General features: G+C 42.4%; 2 protein-coding genes across 5 annotated transcripts in view; both read right to left on the bottom strand.

The window, feature by feature from the left end:
* LOC124004200 overlaps window positions 1–11,772 on the bottom strand; it is a 28,694-nt gene extending 16,922 nt beyond the window's left edge. Inside the window, exons 1-10 of the mRNA XM_046312963.1 lie at window positions 11,367–11,772; window positions 4,197–4,342; window positions 3,792–3,884; window positions 3,631–3,703; window positions 3,225–3,316; window positions 2,872–3,006; window positions 2,547–2,677; window positions 1,994–2,025; window positions 1,717–1,822; window positions 1,452–1,555 (exon numbers count right to left, since the gene is read on the bottom strand). Of these exons, the coding sequence (XP_046168919.1) occupies window positions 1,452–1,555; window positions 1,717–1,822; window positions 1,994–2,025; window positions 2,547–2,677; window positions 2,872–3,006; window positions 3,225–3,316; window positions 3,631–3,703; window positions 3,792–3,884; window positions 4,197–4,342; window positions 11,367–11,598 (1,144 nt within the window). The 5' untranslated portion in view covers window positions 11,599–11,772. The remainder of the gene's footprint in view (window positions 1–1,451; window positions 1,556–1,716; window positions 1,823–1,993; window positions 2,026–2,546; window positions 2,678–2,871; window positions 3,007–3,224; window positions 3,317–3,630; window positions 3,704–3,791; window positions 3,885–4,196; window positions 4,343–11,366) is intronic.
* Window positions 11,773–13,175: 1,403 nt separating this feature from the next.
* Window positions 13,176–16,787, bottom strand: part of LOC124003001 (rho guanine nucleotide exchange factor 3-like) — a 137,967-nt gene continuing 134,355 nt past the window's right edge. For all 4 annotated transcript variants that reach the window (XM_046310891.1, XM_046310894.1, XM_046310893.1 and 1 more), the window contains one exon: window positions 13,176–15,865. In XM_046310891.1, the coding sequence (XP_046166847.1) occupies window positions 15,438–15,865 (428 nt within the window). In that variant the 3' untranslated portion in view covers window positions 13,176–15,437. The remainder of the gene's footprint in view (window positions 15,866–16,787) is intronic.

Genomic DNA, 16,787 nt, shown 5'->3' with positions numbered 1-16,787 from the left:
GCCCCTGAACAAGGCAGTTAACCCACTGTTACTAGGCCATCATTGAAAATAAGAATTTGTTCTTAACAATAAAGGAAAAATAAATAAATAAATAAAACATGGAAGCATAGATCAGTTTGCACTCTAACTTTTCACTGAACATAATGTACACTACTGGTCAAAGGTTTGGAGTCACTTAAATGTCCTCGTTTTCCATGAAAACATACATGAAATGAGTTGCAAAATGAATAGGAAATATAGTCAAGACAAGGTTATAAATAAACAATTGTAATTTAAATAAGTATCTTTCAAACTTTGCTTTCGTCAAAGAATCCATTTGCATTCTAGTTGTCAATTTGTTGAGGTAATCTGAAGAGATTTCACACCATGCTTCCTGAAGCACCTCCCACAAGTTGGATTGGCTTGATGGTCACTTCTTACAAACCATACGGTCAAGCTGCCCCTACAACAGCGTTGAGATCCTGTGACTGTGCTGGCCACTCCATTATAAACAGAATACCAGCTGACTGCTTCTTCCCTAAATAGTTCTTGCATAGTTTGGAGCTGTGTTTTGGGTCATTGTCCTATTGTAGGAGGAAATTGGCTCCAATTAAGCGCCGTCCTCAGGGTATGGCATGGCGTTGCAAAGTGCCTTGCTTCTTCAAGTTCATTTTACCCTGTCCAAATCTCCCTCTAACACCAAAGCACCCCCAGACCATCACATTGCCTCCACCATTCTTAGCAGATGGCGTCAAGTACTCCTTCAGCATCTTTTCATTTTTTTCTGCGTCTCACAAATGTTCTTCTTGTGATCCGAACTCCTCAAACTTAGAGGTCTGTCCACAACACTTTTTTCCAATCTTTCTCTGTCCAGTGTCTGTGTTCTTTTCCTTTTATTAGCCAGTCTGAGATGGCTTTTTCTTTGCAACTCTGCCTAGAAGGCCAGCCTCCCAGAGCCGCCTCTTCACTGTTGACATTGAGACTGGTGTTTTGCGGGTACTATTTATTGAAGCTGTGGTTGATGACTTGTGAGGCGTCTGTTTCTCAAACTAGACACTAATGTACTTGTCCTCTTGCTCAGTTGTGCACCAGAGCCTCCGACTCCTCTTTCTATTCTGGTTAGAGACAGTTTACGCTGTTCTGTGAAGGGAGGAGTAGACAGTGTTGTACAAGATCTTCAGTTTCTTGGCAATTCCTCACATGGAATAGCCTTCATTTCTCAGATCAAGAATAGACTGACGAGTTTCAGAAGAAAGTTCTTTGTTTCTGGCCATTTTGAGCCTGTAATCAAATGCACAAATTCTCCAGATACTCAACTAGTCTAAAGGCCAGTTTTACTGCTTCTTTAAATCAGCACAACGGTTGTCAAAAACAAGGACATTTCTAAGTGCCCCTAAACTTTTGAACGGTAGTGTGTATATTACTTGATCTCCAGCACCTGCTTAAAACCAGTGTGTGCGTGTAATGTGTACCTTCGTGGCTGCCTGCGTACAGGTTCCAGGAGAACAAAGCTGAGGGGATCATCTGATTCACCTGGTCTATACACATCACCAGACCCAACTCCAGCTTCTCAGGCCTAGAAACAGACACACAAAGACACAGGTTCATTTACTAACATTTAATCCTCTTCACGTGGACATCTGTCGATGTAATGTGGCTGAAAAACAAATATTAAAAATAAACAATGACTTCATTATCAAGTTGACATTGATTTGTAAAAGAGGTCACATGACTCACAGTTTGAAAGGCAGGAAGGGGGGTGAGAAGGAGCAGAAAGAGACCTGGGACACTGCTCTACCCTCATTCACCAGCTCTCCACTCCACACTGTGTATTTACTCCTGCCTGTAGACAAAGAGACATGAAAATCATACAGCCACCAACAAATAAAACACACAATGACTGGACTTACTCAATGAAGTCTCTCTGGATAAGAGCACTGCTCAATGACTACAATTTAAACAACCCTCCGTATTCTTTGCTCTGTTCATGAATGAATCACAAGATGTGGATTACCTGTACTTCCTTCAGACGTTTGGCTGTTTGACCTAAATAGCGAAAGAAAACAACAATTGACCTAACATTGTCACACATACACCTGTATTAGGCCACAGCCTTTCATTTCCAATGGGAACAAATGAGTCATAGTGGGCAGAACAAGCAAGGAGGTGGGCAGAGCCTGGTACGAGCTAGTGAGATCCTATTGGCCCATTCTAGCATGCAGCTACATATTTACGTTAGGGAACGCCTACTCTGAAGTGCGCGTTTGCAGTAACTCAATTTGCCTTTAAACTCCTTGTAAATAACGCTATTTTTTAAAACTTTGGCAAAGGGTAAAGTCTACAAAACTGAATCCACTCTGTTCATAACAGACAACTGTATGGAGATCAAATGTTTCATCGATGAGAAAATTTGCAGAACGTCGGCCAAAATCCATCTCCTCCCACTGCCGGCCACTGTGCTTCCTCTCACTACCATATTTGGTAGTGAGTGGAAACGCCAAGCAGATGCTTCACATTTATCCATCCGGTGAAATACCCGTCTCATTGTTCTATCTGTGCTGGAGTACCTCAGGGGAGCTATGGGCTTGGCTTGAAGAGGAGCATCTTTGCCTTTGAACTGGAAAGAGACCACTGCATAGGGACACACGTGTCTCGGCCGAGCCTTCAGCTCATCAAAGTCATACTCATAGAAGTATTGCTGTGGGGGGAAAGAGTAGACAAACAGGACAGAATGGGACTTAAACACAACAAACTTTAATGCCGCACTTGCATATTCAGTTTGATTTGACAGATGTTTCTGTTTGCCAAACAAACAGTATCAGTAAGTAATCGGTATAACACATCTACTGAGCCCCGTCCTCTACACACAATGTTGTCGGTACCAGTATTTACCTGAGTAAGCTCGTATGCTCTATAGGAGGTGAGAGATGTCACTTTGCTGGCGTTTTTGGAGAAATGGCTGTCAAACTTGGGCGTGGGGTCCAGAAGGTTCTTTGACATGTTCTCATAGATGCTCTTCACTTTACCCTGTGTGTGTGTGTGTGTGTGTGTGTGTGTGTGTGTGTGTGTGTGTGTGTGTGTGTGTGTGTGTGTGTGTGTGTGTGTGTGTGTGTGTGTGTGTGTGTGTGTGTGTGTGTGAGAGAGAGAGCACTTTCATTTATATGTTCAAAATGACCTTGAATTTTGCCTGACCACGTAAGGACGAGAACTTTTGAGAAAAACAACCAATGGTAGTTTTTGTTTACCTTGATGACCTTGAATATGATGATCTCTCCCATGACTCCAGGGTTAAAAGGATTGATCTGCAGTAGGTCTGAGTTTTTAGACAGATAAACACCTGAAAGACACAACAGAAACAATTCAGTCCTAATCCTCCTTATAACCGTTTTACCACAGATGGAACAATGAGACATATTTCACTGGATGTATAAAGGTGAAAGGTGAGAGGAAGCCCATTGGCCGGCAGCGGGAGAAGATGGTCTCTTAGTTATAAAAAATCTTTGGTTTTACTATCCCAAAAAATGTAAAATATTCTACAATTAGCCTCACTTCAGTTTAGAAATATCTGTATAACACAAAACTTCAATAACTACATGTTCCAACACTTCGTCAGGTTTAAATAGCCCAAAAGTGGATGGACAACGACCTTACCCTTGGAGGGGTTCCCCAGAGCTGTGATCCAGCTGTGCCCCACAAGCAGGCCCTTCTCACAGATCCATGGCAGCTATAACCAGGGGTATATAACAGTATTATTAGACACAATATGTATACTCAATCGTACATAGAAATGTGTAAATGCCATAGGTTCTTACCTTGGTGGTGTCAGCCATCAGGAAACAATGAGTCTCCTCCAGTTCCTTCTCCGTCCTCCCATCCTGCTTCAGCTCTCTCCTTTTCTCTACAAACTGTCAATCAAACAATGATTTTTTTTTAAATATGAAAAAACATCTGCGCTGCAGATTAAATGGCATTTCTGGGTGACGTCAGCCCACATGACTGTAAGTCGCTTTGGATAAAAGCGTCTGCTAAATGGCATATATTATTATTATGTCCTGTGTAGCTCAGTTGGTAGAGCATGGCGCTTGTAACGCCAGGGTAGTGGGTTCGATCCCCGGGACCACCCATACGTAGAATGTATGCACACATGACTGTAAGTCGCTTTGGATAAAAGCGTCTGCTAAATGGCATATATTATATTATTATTATATATTACGTACGTCCTTCTCCAGCAGCTCACTGTGGACCAGTCTTGGCTTGGTGTACATGAACATCCCGTTGGAGCTGGCTTCTCTGTAGTTGGATGACAGGATGGTCAAGATGTCTTCAAACTCCCGGGACTCTGACGACACATACTGGAACAAGGCTGTTGGAGACAAGAGACAGTCAGGTTGGTCAGTTCAACAGTCTGTCTATCCCAATCACAATTTAATTTGTCCCGTGACAAAATAATGCAGAAATCTAGAATCAAGCACTAAATAATTCAGAAATCTAGAATCAAGCACTAAATAATTCAGAAATCTAGAATCAAGCACTAAATAATTCAGAAATCTAGAATCAAGCACTAAATAATTCAGAAATCTAGAATCAAGCACTAAATAATTCAGAAATCTAGAATCAAGCACTAAATAGTGTCCCACACATACAGTGGGGCCAAAAATGATTTAGTCAGCCACCAATTGTGCAAGTTCTCCCACTTAAAAAGACGAGAGGCCTGTCATGTTCATCATAGGAAAAAAATCCAGAAAATCACATTGTAGGATTTTTAATGAATTTATTTGCAAATTATGGTGGAAAATAAGTATTTGGTCACCTACAAACAAGCAAGATTTCTGGATCTCACAGACCTGTAACTTCTTTAAGAGGCTCCTCTGTCCTCCACTCGTTACCTGTATTAATGGCACCTGTTTCAACTTATCAGTATAAAGGACACCTATCCATAACCTCAAACAGTCACACTCCAAACTCCACTATGGCCAAGACCAAAGAGCTGTCAAAGGACACCAGAAACAAAATTGTAGACCTGCACCAGGCTGGGAAGACTGAATCTGCAATAGGTAAGCAGCTTGGTTTGAAGAAATCAACTGTGGGAGCAATTATTAGGAAATGGAAGACATACAAGATCACTGATAATCTCCCTCGATCTGGGGCTCCACGCAAGATCTCATCCCTGTGGGGTCAAAATGATCACAAGAACGGTGAGAAAAAATCCCAGAACCACACGGGGGGACCTAGTGAATGACCTGCAGAGAGCTGGGACCAAAGTATCAAAGCCTACCATCAGTAACACACTACGCCGCCAGAGACTCAAATCCTGCAGTGCCAGACGTGTCCCCCTGCTTAAGCCAGTACATGTCCAGGCCCGTCTGAAGTTTGCTAGAGTGCATTTGGATGATCCAGAAGAAGATTGGGAGAATGTCATATGGTCAGATGAAACCAAAATATAACTTTTTGGTAAAAACTCAACTTGTCGTGTTTGGAGGACAAAGAATGCTGAGTTGCATCCAAAGAACACCATACCTACTGTGAAGCATGGGGGTGGAAACATCATGCTTTGGGGCTGTTTTTCTGCAGAGGGACCAGGACGACTGATCCGTGTAAAGGAAAGAATGAATGGGGCCATGTATCTTGAGATTTTGAGTGAAAACCTTCTTTCATCAGCAAGGGCATTGAAGATGAAATGTGGCTGGGTCTTTCAGCATGACAATGATCCCAAACACACCGCCCGGGCAACAAAGGAGTGGCTTCGTAAGAAGCATTTTAGCAACAGTGTGTGAAAACCTTGTGAAGACTTACAGAAAACGTTTGACCTCTGTCATTGCCAACAAAGGGTATAGAACAAAGTATTGAGATAAACTTTTTTTATTGACCAAATACTTATTTTCCACCATAATTTGCAAATAAATTCATAAAAAATCCTACAATGTAATAGTTGAAGTGTACCTATGATGAAAATTACAGGCCTCTCGTCTTTTAAAGTGGGAGAACTTGCACAATTGGTGGCTGACTAAATACTTTGCCCCACTGTACATACACAGGGTTTGATTTGTTGTTGTTGCCACTTTTCCTTTCGACAAGTACGGGAGATATATTTAAATTAGGCTGTTCTAGGACTATATTTTAAAGTTGTCAGAATGACATGACCAATGTTGAATATAGGGGATTCCCCTCTATTCAACAGTGTCAGTAATTTCTCAGCTCCCAATATTGGGCTCTGGAGATGGGGTTTACAACCCGATTAGGCCAAGCAGCGTTTTTTCATCAATTGCGGGTCACCATTTGTGGTTACGCCGATGGAAAGTTTAGGAAATAAGACATGACAATTAGATTAATACATGATAATGGCTAAATAGTTAACTACCGAGAACTAGTCGGCAGGGGTGCAACTTTCACTGGGGACATTAGCATTTGTCATCCCCCCAGTTTTAGCATTGGAATATGATACAAAACAAGGCAACGGTGTGCTTCAGGACCATGTGGACGCCTCCGAGAGGTTGGGTAGACTGTTGAGTGTTTACCCGACTGGAGAATTTTTTTTTTAACGTCCCTTCCACTTCTAAAACCAAAGTTGCGCCCCTGCAATCCAGCATAAACAATATGTGTTGAATTGTATGTGTTGAATTGGCTAATCTCTCTCCCACCTCTGGCCGACTCACATTTGCACACAAGCAGCTGAATACACACACCATGATTTTTCCAGGACTTTCATGACTGTACGAAGACTGTTTGCTGACCAAAAATGTGGTGTAACTTTGCAAATAATTCACTAATTAACAAGTAATATCAACAAATGTGCACAGGCGGCTACAATTGGCTCTCAATAGTGCATCTCGCAACCGGGGATAACTGAAAGACAGCTCTGCAATCCTACTCCAATACGCTCTGCAGAAATTGTGATAACAGCAGGGCAATTCCATGATAGAGTGACACGGGGACTCAGATTTTTCTTTTAAAGATGGATGGCAAAACAAAAACCAATGATTGCAAAGTAAAACAAACCATACAACTCTATGTACAATGACTACTTTTAACAATTCACACTGAACATTTTACAAAAACATGTTTACAGTGCAGCTGTTCAACACCATCATCCCTTCAGCCTCAGGAGGCTGAAGAAATTCGGCTTGTCACCAAAAGCACTCACAAACTTCTACAGATGCACAATCGAGAGCATCCTGGCGGGCTGTATCACCGCCTGGTACGGCAACTGCTCCGCCCACAACCGTAAGACTCTCCAGAGGGTAGTGAGGACTGCACAACGCATCACCGGGGGCAAACTACCTGCCCTCCAGGACACCTACACCACCCGATGTTACAGGAAGGCCATAAAGATCATCAAGGACATCAACCACTCGAACCACTGCCTGTTCACCCCGCTATCATCCAGAAGGCGAGGTCAGTACAGGTGCATCAAAGCTGGGACCGAGAGACTGAAAAACAGCTTCTATCTCAAGGCCATCACTGTTAAACAGCCACCACTAACATTGAGTGGCTGCTGCCAACACACTGTCATTGACACTGACCCAACTCCAGCCACTTTAATAATGGGATTTGATGGGAAATGATGTAAATATATCACTAGCCACTTTAAACAATGCTACCTTATATAATGTTACTTACCCTACATTATTCAGCTCATATGCATACGTATATACTGTACTCTACATCATTGACTGCATCCTTATGTAATACATGTATCACTAGCCACTTTAACTATGCCACTTTGTTTACTTTGTCTACATACTCATCTCATATGTATATACTGTACTCGATACCATCTACTGTATGCTGCTCTGTACCATCACTCATTCATATATCCTTATGTACATGTTCTTTATCCCCTTACACTGTGTATAAGACAGTAGTTTTGGAATTGTTAGTTAGATTACTTGTTGGTTATCACTGCATTGTCGGAACTAGAAGCACAAGCATTTCGCTACACTCGCATTAACATCTGCTAACCATGTGTATGTGACAAATAAAATTAGATTTGATTTGAAACCCCTGAACCCACTCCAATTTGCATACCGCCCCAATAAATCCACAGATGACGCAATCGCTATTTCACTCCACACTGCCCTTTCCCACCTGGACAAAAGGAACACCTACGTGAAAATGCTATTCATTGACTACAGTTCAGCGTTCAACACCATAGTGCCCTCAAAGCTCATCAATAACCTAAAGGACCCTGGGACTAAACACCTCGCTCTGCGAGGACAACACATCCGCCACGCTGATCCTCAACACAGGGGCCCCTCAGGGGTGCGTGCTCAGCACACCTTGTGTACTCCCTGTTCACTCATGACTGCACGGCCAGGCACAACTCCAACACCATCATTACATTTGCCGATGACAACAGTGCTAGGCCTGATCACCGACAACAACAAGACAGCCTATAGGGAGGTCAGAGACCTGGCTGTGTGGTGCTAGAGCTATGATTGTGGACTACAGGAAAGAGGACCGAGCACACCCCCATTCTCATCGACGGGGTTGCAGTGCAGCAGGTTGAGACCTTCAAGTTTCTTGGTGTCCATACTACCAACAAACTCACATGGTCAAAACACAACAAGACAGTAGTGAAGAGAGCACAACAAAACCTATTCCTGCTCAGGGACTGAAAAGATTTGGCCTGGGTCCTCAGATCCTCAAAAGGTTCTACAGCTGCACCATCGAGAGCATCCTGGTCTGTTGCATCACTGCCCGGTATGGCAACTGCTCTGCCTCCCACCGCAAGGCACTTCAGAGGGTAGTGCGAACATCCCAGTACATCCTGGGGCCAAGCTTCCTGCCATCAAGGACCTCTATACCAGGCGGTGTCAGAGGAAGACGCTGAAAATGGTCAAAGACTCCAGCCACCCTAGTCATAGAGACTGTTCTCTCTGCTACCACACGGCAAGCGGTACCGGAGCGCCAAATCCAAGAGGCTTCTAAACAGCTTCTACCCCCCAAGACTCCTGAACATCTAGTCAAATGGCTACCCAGACTATTCACATCCTCTCCACACCACTGCCACTCTGTTATTATCTATGCATAGTAACTTTAATGAACTCTACCCGTTAATTACTTGTATCTCTTATTCTTATTCATATTATTTGAAACTGCACTGTCGGTTAGGGGCTCATAAGTAAGCATTTCACTGTTAGGTCTACATCGGTTGTATTCGGTGCATGTGACTAATAACATTTTATTTGAAATTGTGATAGAATCATAAAGCATTCCCTTTCAAATCACAAAATAATTTCACAAATGCAAAATATCCACTTACTGTAGGCTGTTTCAACCTGCTTTAATACAGTTGCAGTGGACAGTATTTTTCAGTTACAACATGTTCCTGGCTTCCTTCTTCCAATACACACACAGGTGTTCGGAGCATGATTGGCTAATTAGCACGCATTCCCTCTTTTTCTGTCTGTCTTCATCCAATGACTTATAATGCATTCGGAAAGTATAACGAGCCCTAGACCTTTTCTACATTTTGTTACTTTACAGCCTTATTCCTTATTCAACTTTGTTCTTACTTTGCTCTGTTCACCGTTCCCGACTAGTCTCCCAGGCCCTGCCGCTGAAACATATCCCCACAGCAAGATGCTGCCACCACCATACTTCACCGTAGGGATGGTGCCAGGTTTCCTACAGACATGATGCTGGAGGAAACCTGGCTTCTCTTGACTTCATCAGACCAGAGAATCTTGTTTTTCATGGTCTGAGTCCTTTAGGTGCCTTTTGGCAAACCAAGCGGGCTCTCATGTGCCTTCTGTCTGGCCACTTTACCATACAGGCCTGATTGGTGGAGTACTGCAGAGATGGTTGTCCTTCTGGAATGTTCTCCCATCTCCACAGAGGAACTCCGGAGCTCTGTCAGAGTGACCATTGGGTTCTTGGCCACGTCCCCGATAAAGCCCTTAATCCCATGATTGCTCAGTTTGGGCGGGCGGCTAGCACTAGGAAGAGTCTTGGTGATTTCAAACATCTTCGATTTAAGAATGATGGAGGTCACTGTGTTCGTGGGGACCTTCAATGCTGCAGACATTTTTTGGTACCCTTCCCAGAGCTGTCCCTTGACACAATCCCATCTCGGAGCTCTACGGACAATTCCTTTGACCTCATGGCTTGGTTTTTGCTCTGAAATGTACTTTCAACTGTGGGACCTTATATAGACAGGTGTGTGCATTACCAAATCATGTCCAATCAATATAATGTACCACAGGTGGACTCCAATCATTTCATTTACATTTACATTTAAGTCATTTAGCAGACGCTCTTATCCAGAGCGACTTACAAATTGGTGCATTCACCTTATGACATCCAGTGGAACAGTCACTTTACAATAGTGCATCTAAATCTTAAAGGGGGGGTGAGAGGGATTACTTATCCTATCCTAGGTATTCCTTAATCTCAAGGATGATCAATGGAAACAGGATGCACCCGAGCTCAATTTCGAGTTTCATAGCAAAGGGCCTGAAAACCTATGTAAATAAGGTATTTCTGTTTTTTTAATAGATTTGCAAAATGTTCTAAATCTGTTTTAGCTTTGTCATTATTGGATATTGTGTGTAGATTGAGGAAAACAAATATTTTAATTAATTTTATAGTAAAAACAGTAACGTAACAAATGTGGATAAAGTCAAGGGGTCTGAATAATCTTACGAGTGTAACGGAACAAAGATTATCAAGGGCTAGAAATTGCCCGGCAATAAAAAAAACACACCCAGAGTACACTTTTCAGAGTAACAAATCAAATCTATATTATTCTGATCCAACAATGTTTTTCTATCAATAACATACAAAACACCACGACATACGGACTAATTGGGTCTCGAGAAATGGCACCTCTACCTCTAAATTGTGTCCTGTAGAGCAGGTTGTCTCGGACTTGTTCCCTGTATTTAGGATCCAAAGTCACTTCTGTCTGGAAGGGTATGTAACGACAACCAGGGACCGTGGGTGTGTCCAAACAAAGACTACTAGCGTGCTAACATTACCTGCTGAAACGGTGTGTAAAGATGTAGGCTAAACAGCATGCACATTTCACACAAGACCTCTAACTAACACAACTCTCATGTAGTGCCCACCTCCACTCTACACTCCAATGGCTACCTGGCTAAAGTAGCTACCTGACCGGGTAAACCAGGTTTCAATTTCAGGTGCAATAAAAGCAGGTGACCTTAGCGAAGAACATGCTAAGTTAACAAGCTAACGTTGCCCTCTAGTTATTTGCTTAACGGGGTCAAATTCAATGATCAGACAGATGGAATACAGTTTGTTTACAACTAGCTAGCTAGCTTAGTTCCCGGCTAGCATGCAGTAACGTTAGCATTATTTAAATGTGGGAAAACATCAGCTATCTAGCTAGCATATACGGCGAATTTAGCTATTGAGAAAGTAGCTACCTCTCTTTTCTTTGTTCTTTCTCGGTATTTGAAAGTTCAAGTGGTCCCCCGCCTTTGGAATATATTGCGTAGAAGACACTCCAGTTCTCGGTCTAGTCTCGGTACCACCAGCTTGCTCGGTACCAGAGTGCTCGCCATCTTGACTTGGTGTAACGTAAGTCTCGGGTGGGATGTAATATTTCACTGAGCTGTATTTCGATGCAGGGACGCTGCCACCACTGTGGCTCTCCATCTTAGATAGACACTTATTTGACAAAAAAAAAATGCAATAGACACTGATCTTTGTTGTTAAATCGGCTGAGAGTGTTTTTTCCCCACACACTCAGAGCACAGACACTCCAACCACATCTCCGCCATGCTGCTTCACTGACGTTTTCGACGCACGGATTGCCTTGCTCCCCCCAACACCACCGCTGACGCTGCGGCTCAGGCAATCGATTGGGTTTTATGCGCATGGTTTTAGCGCCACCTGCGGGTAAATTGAACGAACTGCATGATGTCTCGCTTTGTATTACATTTTACACGTGAGCTATACGAAGTCATTATACAAGAGTAGCTTGTTTTATTTAATTGTATATATTTTTTACATTTGTGTTTCCGAAATATTCACAAGCACTGTCTCCTTCCACGTATTTACTGACTAAAATAATCAGCTCTTGAATGACATGCTATTTGTTTTGTTGTCCTGATGCACAGATGGACAAAAGAAACCTGAGCTGGCATGAGGCAAGGAAGGCCCTTGGGAGACAAGGTACGCCAATGCCTGTAAGCCCACCAATAAGGCTTTCTCTCTGGGGAACAGGGGCATTGTGTCTAGCCTGGTCCCAGATCTGTTTGTGCTCTTGGCCTGACAATTCCATAAGGAGTTGTAAAGAAAGCAAAAACAAACTGACATCCAAACTAACGTGTGTCTGTCTTCTCCTTGGTCTGATTGCATGTGATTGCATCATGACAAATGGGAATTAAAGCAACCATTTAACCAGGGCTCAGGGGACATACACCAACACACTTGTCTGATTAGGCCTTTCTCACCTGTGGTAGCCTTCTAAGAGGGCCCCAGCCACTACTATTGGCTAAGAGAGGCCCCATGAGGAGGGGTAATCAGCAATTGAACAGTTGGGCCATTAAGGGTGTTCCATGCCATGACGGTATAATTCACTCTCTTTGTGTATCATGTTTACCAATATAGTTGAGGCATTTTACACAAAAAAAATCCTCTAATCTTATACATTGTTGTAATTCTTTCTAAATATCTAATTTAACTGTACTGTATACAATAATATGAATATGTATATATGAATAGTGTGTAAATAGTATAATTTTTTTGTCACTTGGTGTCTTTCTTATATATATATAACTCTTATTGTTTGTTTGTTTCTTTTTATTTAATGTAATATCTTATGTTGTTGTTGTCTAGTAGTTCTGTACATTGTCATGTATTTGTATGTTTTCTGTGGACCCCGCAGGATGAGAAGCAGCTGCATGTGCAGTAGCTAATGGGGACTAAACTCTCATTATATTGTAGTAATACATTGTATGACCCTGTAAAACAACACATTTCATTGCACCTACCCGGTGTATGTGACAATAAAACACTTATATTTGTTATTATTTTGACGAACATGTTACACAGAGGGATTTAAAGGTAGTAAAATCACAACTGCAGTATCTTGTCATGAGTCTAGCAAGCATCTGCTAAGGTATTGATGTAGTCATGTATTGTAAAAATCTTATCAGTGAAATAGCGATTGCATTACATGGAATATAGCTTAATATCACAACAGACCATAATAAACATGACAAATATGGTTTGGTTCATATCTTTTATTTGGTACAGTCTAAATTCCATTAGGTTATACATGTTCATGTCAATCTTTTTCAGTCAGTACATACATCATATTTGAATATAGTCTCTTTTCCTTTCAAGTCCATGTGTCTGAAGGTTTACAGCCCACAGCCACATAAGTAGCTAGTTCTGAAACCCTTCTTTTCCAGTCTTGTTCTTTAGGCCCTTTCCAGTCCCATATCTCCCTGTACAACCATAATCTCACCTCTAGTCTCCAGCATGAACCAAACAAAATCATATAACATTAATTCATAGAAAAAAATTACTATAAATAGACATACTAAAGAATACATTTCAATACATTTCTTTAAAAAACAAGACAATAAAAGAATATACTGTATTTTGGATATTTCTTTTAGTAATTACTTGGTCAAACGGATTCCTTTTTTAACACGTGCCATTCTATTCAAATGAAAGAGAACATGAGGCCCCACAAGTAAACTTGCACAAGATTATAATTACCCGACACGTACACATTTTTGCCAATGATTTAGCAGTCCTAGTTTATCAGTTCAACACCGAGAGCACCCAGTGACAGAGGACTGGTCTGAGTTTAGCTATGACACATGCGACTACTTCTTTAAACCATACAAAAGTCTCAGCATCGCTTTTTACAAAAATGTCCAGTGAGTAAAGAACTTTGTGGGTGATAAAAACCTGACACTACTAAAACACACTAAAAGTAATGAATTGAATACTGTTTTTAATACAAAGCTTCTGTGTAAGACATTGACTCTTAACACCACGGAGAATCTTGCTTCCTCCAGGAAGGGCTGTTTACTTGCTGTAAAATGCTTCTGTTCCCACTTCCTTCTTGTGGAGAAATAGGTGGTCCTATCATTTTTTTTTTGAACTCATATTAATTTAAAGTAAAAAAAATGGTCACATGCGCAGAATACAACAGGTGTAGACTACAGTGACTGCTCACGTATGAGCCCTTTCCCACCAGAATTTAACTTTAGACAGGATATAAAAAATAAACACCCAATTAATCAAACCAGCTTGAGCCACCAATAATAACAGCTCTCCCCTCTGAGTGATGTGTTTATACTAGGTTACAATATCAAGAGGCCAGTTCTAGATGCCAATTGCTGACCTCTAGAACGCCATAGATCTGGAACGCCCTAGATCTGGAACACCCTAGATCTGGAACACCCTAGATCTGGAACGCCATAGATCTGGAACGCCATAGATCTGGAACGCCATAGATCTGGAACGCCATAGATCTGGAATGCCCTAGATCTGGAACGCCCTAGATCTGGAACTCCATAGATCTGGAACGCCATAGATCTGGAACGCCATAGATCTGGAACGCCATAGTTCTGGAACGCCATAGATCTGGAACGCCATAGATCTGGAACGCCATAGATCTGGAACGCCATAGTTCTGGAACACCATAGTTCTGGAACACCATAGATCTGGAACACCATAGATCTGGAACACCATAGATCTGGAACACCATAGTTCTGGAACGCCATAGATCTGGAACGCCATAGTTCTGGAACGCCATAGTTCTGGAACGCCATAGTTCTTTCTGGCCAAGATGTGGGAAGAATCTGTAGCAAACAACTATGCCCCATTAACACTGTTGTAACCTATCCTTAACAAAATAAACTCCATGTCAAGTCCTAACAACAACAACAACAACAACATATCATCATATTGATTGTCTTTGAAAACATTCTTCTGGTCATTTTGACTGGGTCAATTATTGCAAACGCAACAGGTTCTCTAGATTCCTACATACAATATATTCTATATATATAAAAAGAATATCATCCATGTATTCTCTTTGCTCTGGGAGACCACAGTAGTAGTGCAGTGGGATAAGAGGTGATGGCAGTGTATCTAGTTGTGGTGAGAAGGTGATGAGAGGAGCCTGTCTGTAGGGTAGGAGGACTCCGCCCACAGCAGAGGTCAAGAGTCAGAGCAGGAGCAACAACAACAATACTGTCCTGAGGTCCCAGTCATGGCTGCCTTCCTCTCCATGTAGACCTCCATAGTAGACCTGCCAGTCACAGCTAAGACACATGGATACCACTGCTCCAGACTACACCACTGTCTCATAGAAAGAAAGTTAAGAGAAAAACAACAAATGAAAAAAAGGGGTAGAGAAAAGAAGTGCTCTACAATATCCACCCACTGTGTTGCCTCCCTCCCGCATATAAAGAACATCGCCAGGTTACCACCAATACTGCCCAGGTGTAGCCTTGACACCCCAGTGGTCACACTTCTGCTGGCCTGCTGCTGCTACTAGAGTCTGTTTGGTCCATCTGGGCAGAGCCAGGCCAGCCTGTGGTGGAGTTAGAAGCCTCGGCCGTGTCCATGTCCATGCTACAATCTGGAGAGTCTACAAACGAGTCACTGTCATTGTGGTCCATGCTCTCTGGCTGGGGGGACAGTGCTCTTGAGAGGGGAGGTGTTGTAGGACTCAGAGGTCTCTGGGGGCTGAGTAGGCTTGGACGGGGTTCTGGGTCACTGCTACTGGTTCCCACCCCTACAGGAATCCCCACCCCCACGGCCGACTCAGAGGCTCCTTTGGCCTGGCGGATGCAGTTGAGCCACTGCTGTTTGTTGAAGGCATCGCTGGCTTGGAACGAGTGGGACTGGAGCTGGCCGCCACTATGAAACGACACTCTGAAGAAGTTTTTGGCTGATGTGGGAAAGGAGAGGAGAGATGAAGTTAGATACAGGCTGATTTCAAGTTAATGACCACATTATTAGTAGGATAGGGGTGTCAGGCTCTAGTTATTATTAATGGATAGGGGTGTCAGGCTCTAGTTATTATTAATAGGATAGGGGTGTCAGGCTCTAGTTACTATTAATAGGATAGGGGTGTCAGGCTCTAGTTATTATTAATAGGATAGGGGTGTCAGGCTCTAGTTATTATTAATGGATAGGGGTGTCAGGCTCTAGTTATTATTAATAGGATAGGGGTGTCAGGCTCTAGTTATTATTAATAGGATAGGGGTGTCAGGCTCTAGTTCTGTTATTAATTATTAATAGGATAGGGGTGTCAGGCTCTAGTTATTATTAATAGGATAGGGGTGTCAGGCTCTAGTTATTATTAATAGGATAGGGGTGTCAGGCTCTAGTTATTATTAATAGGATAGGGGTGTCAGGCTCTAGTTATTATTAATAGGATAGGGGTGTCAGGCTCTAGTTATTATTAATAGGATAGGGGTGTCAGGCTCTAGTTATTATTAATAGGATAGGGGTGTCAGGCTCTAGTTATTATTAATAGGATAGGGGTGTCAGGCTCTAGTTATTATTAATGGATAGGGGTGTCAGGCTCTTGTTATTATTAATGGATAGGGGTGTCAGGCTCTAGTTATTATTAATAGGATAGGGGTGTCAGGCTCTAGTTATTATTAATGGATAGGGGTGTCAGGCTCTAGTTATTATTAATGGATAGGGGTGTCAGGCTCTAGTTATTATTAATAGGATAGGGGTGTCAGGCTCTAGTTATTATTAATAGGATAGGGGTGTCAGGCTAGGGGTGTCAGGCTCTAGTTATTATTAATGGATAGGGGTGTCAGGCTCTAGTTATTATTAATGGATAGGGGTGTCAGGCT

The sequence above is a fragment of the Oncorhynchus gorbuscha genome, linkage group LG18 (assembly GCF_021184085.1).
Source record: "Oncorhynchus gorbuscha isolate QuinsamMale2020 ecotype Even-year linkage group LG18, OgorEven_v1.0, whole genome shotgun sequence".
Lineage (NCBI taxonomy): Eukaryota > Metazoa > Chordata > Actinopteri > Salmoniformes > Salmonidae > Oncorhynchus > Oncorhynchus gorbuscha.
This window is presented reverse-complemented; position numbering and strand designations above follow the sequence as displayed.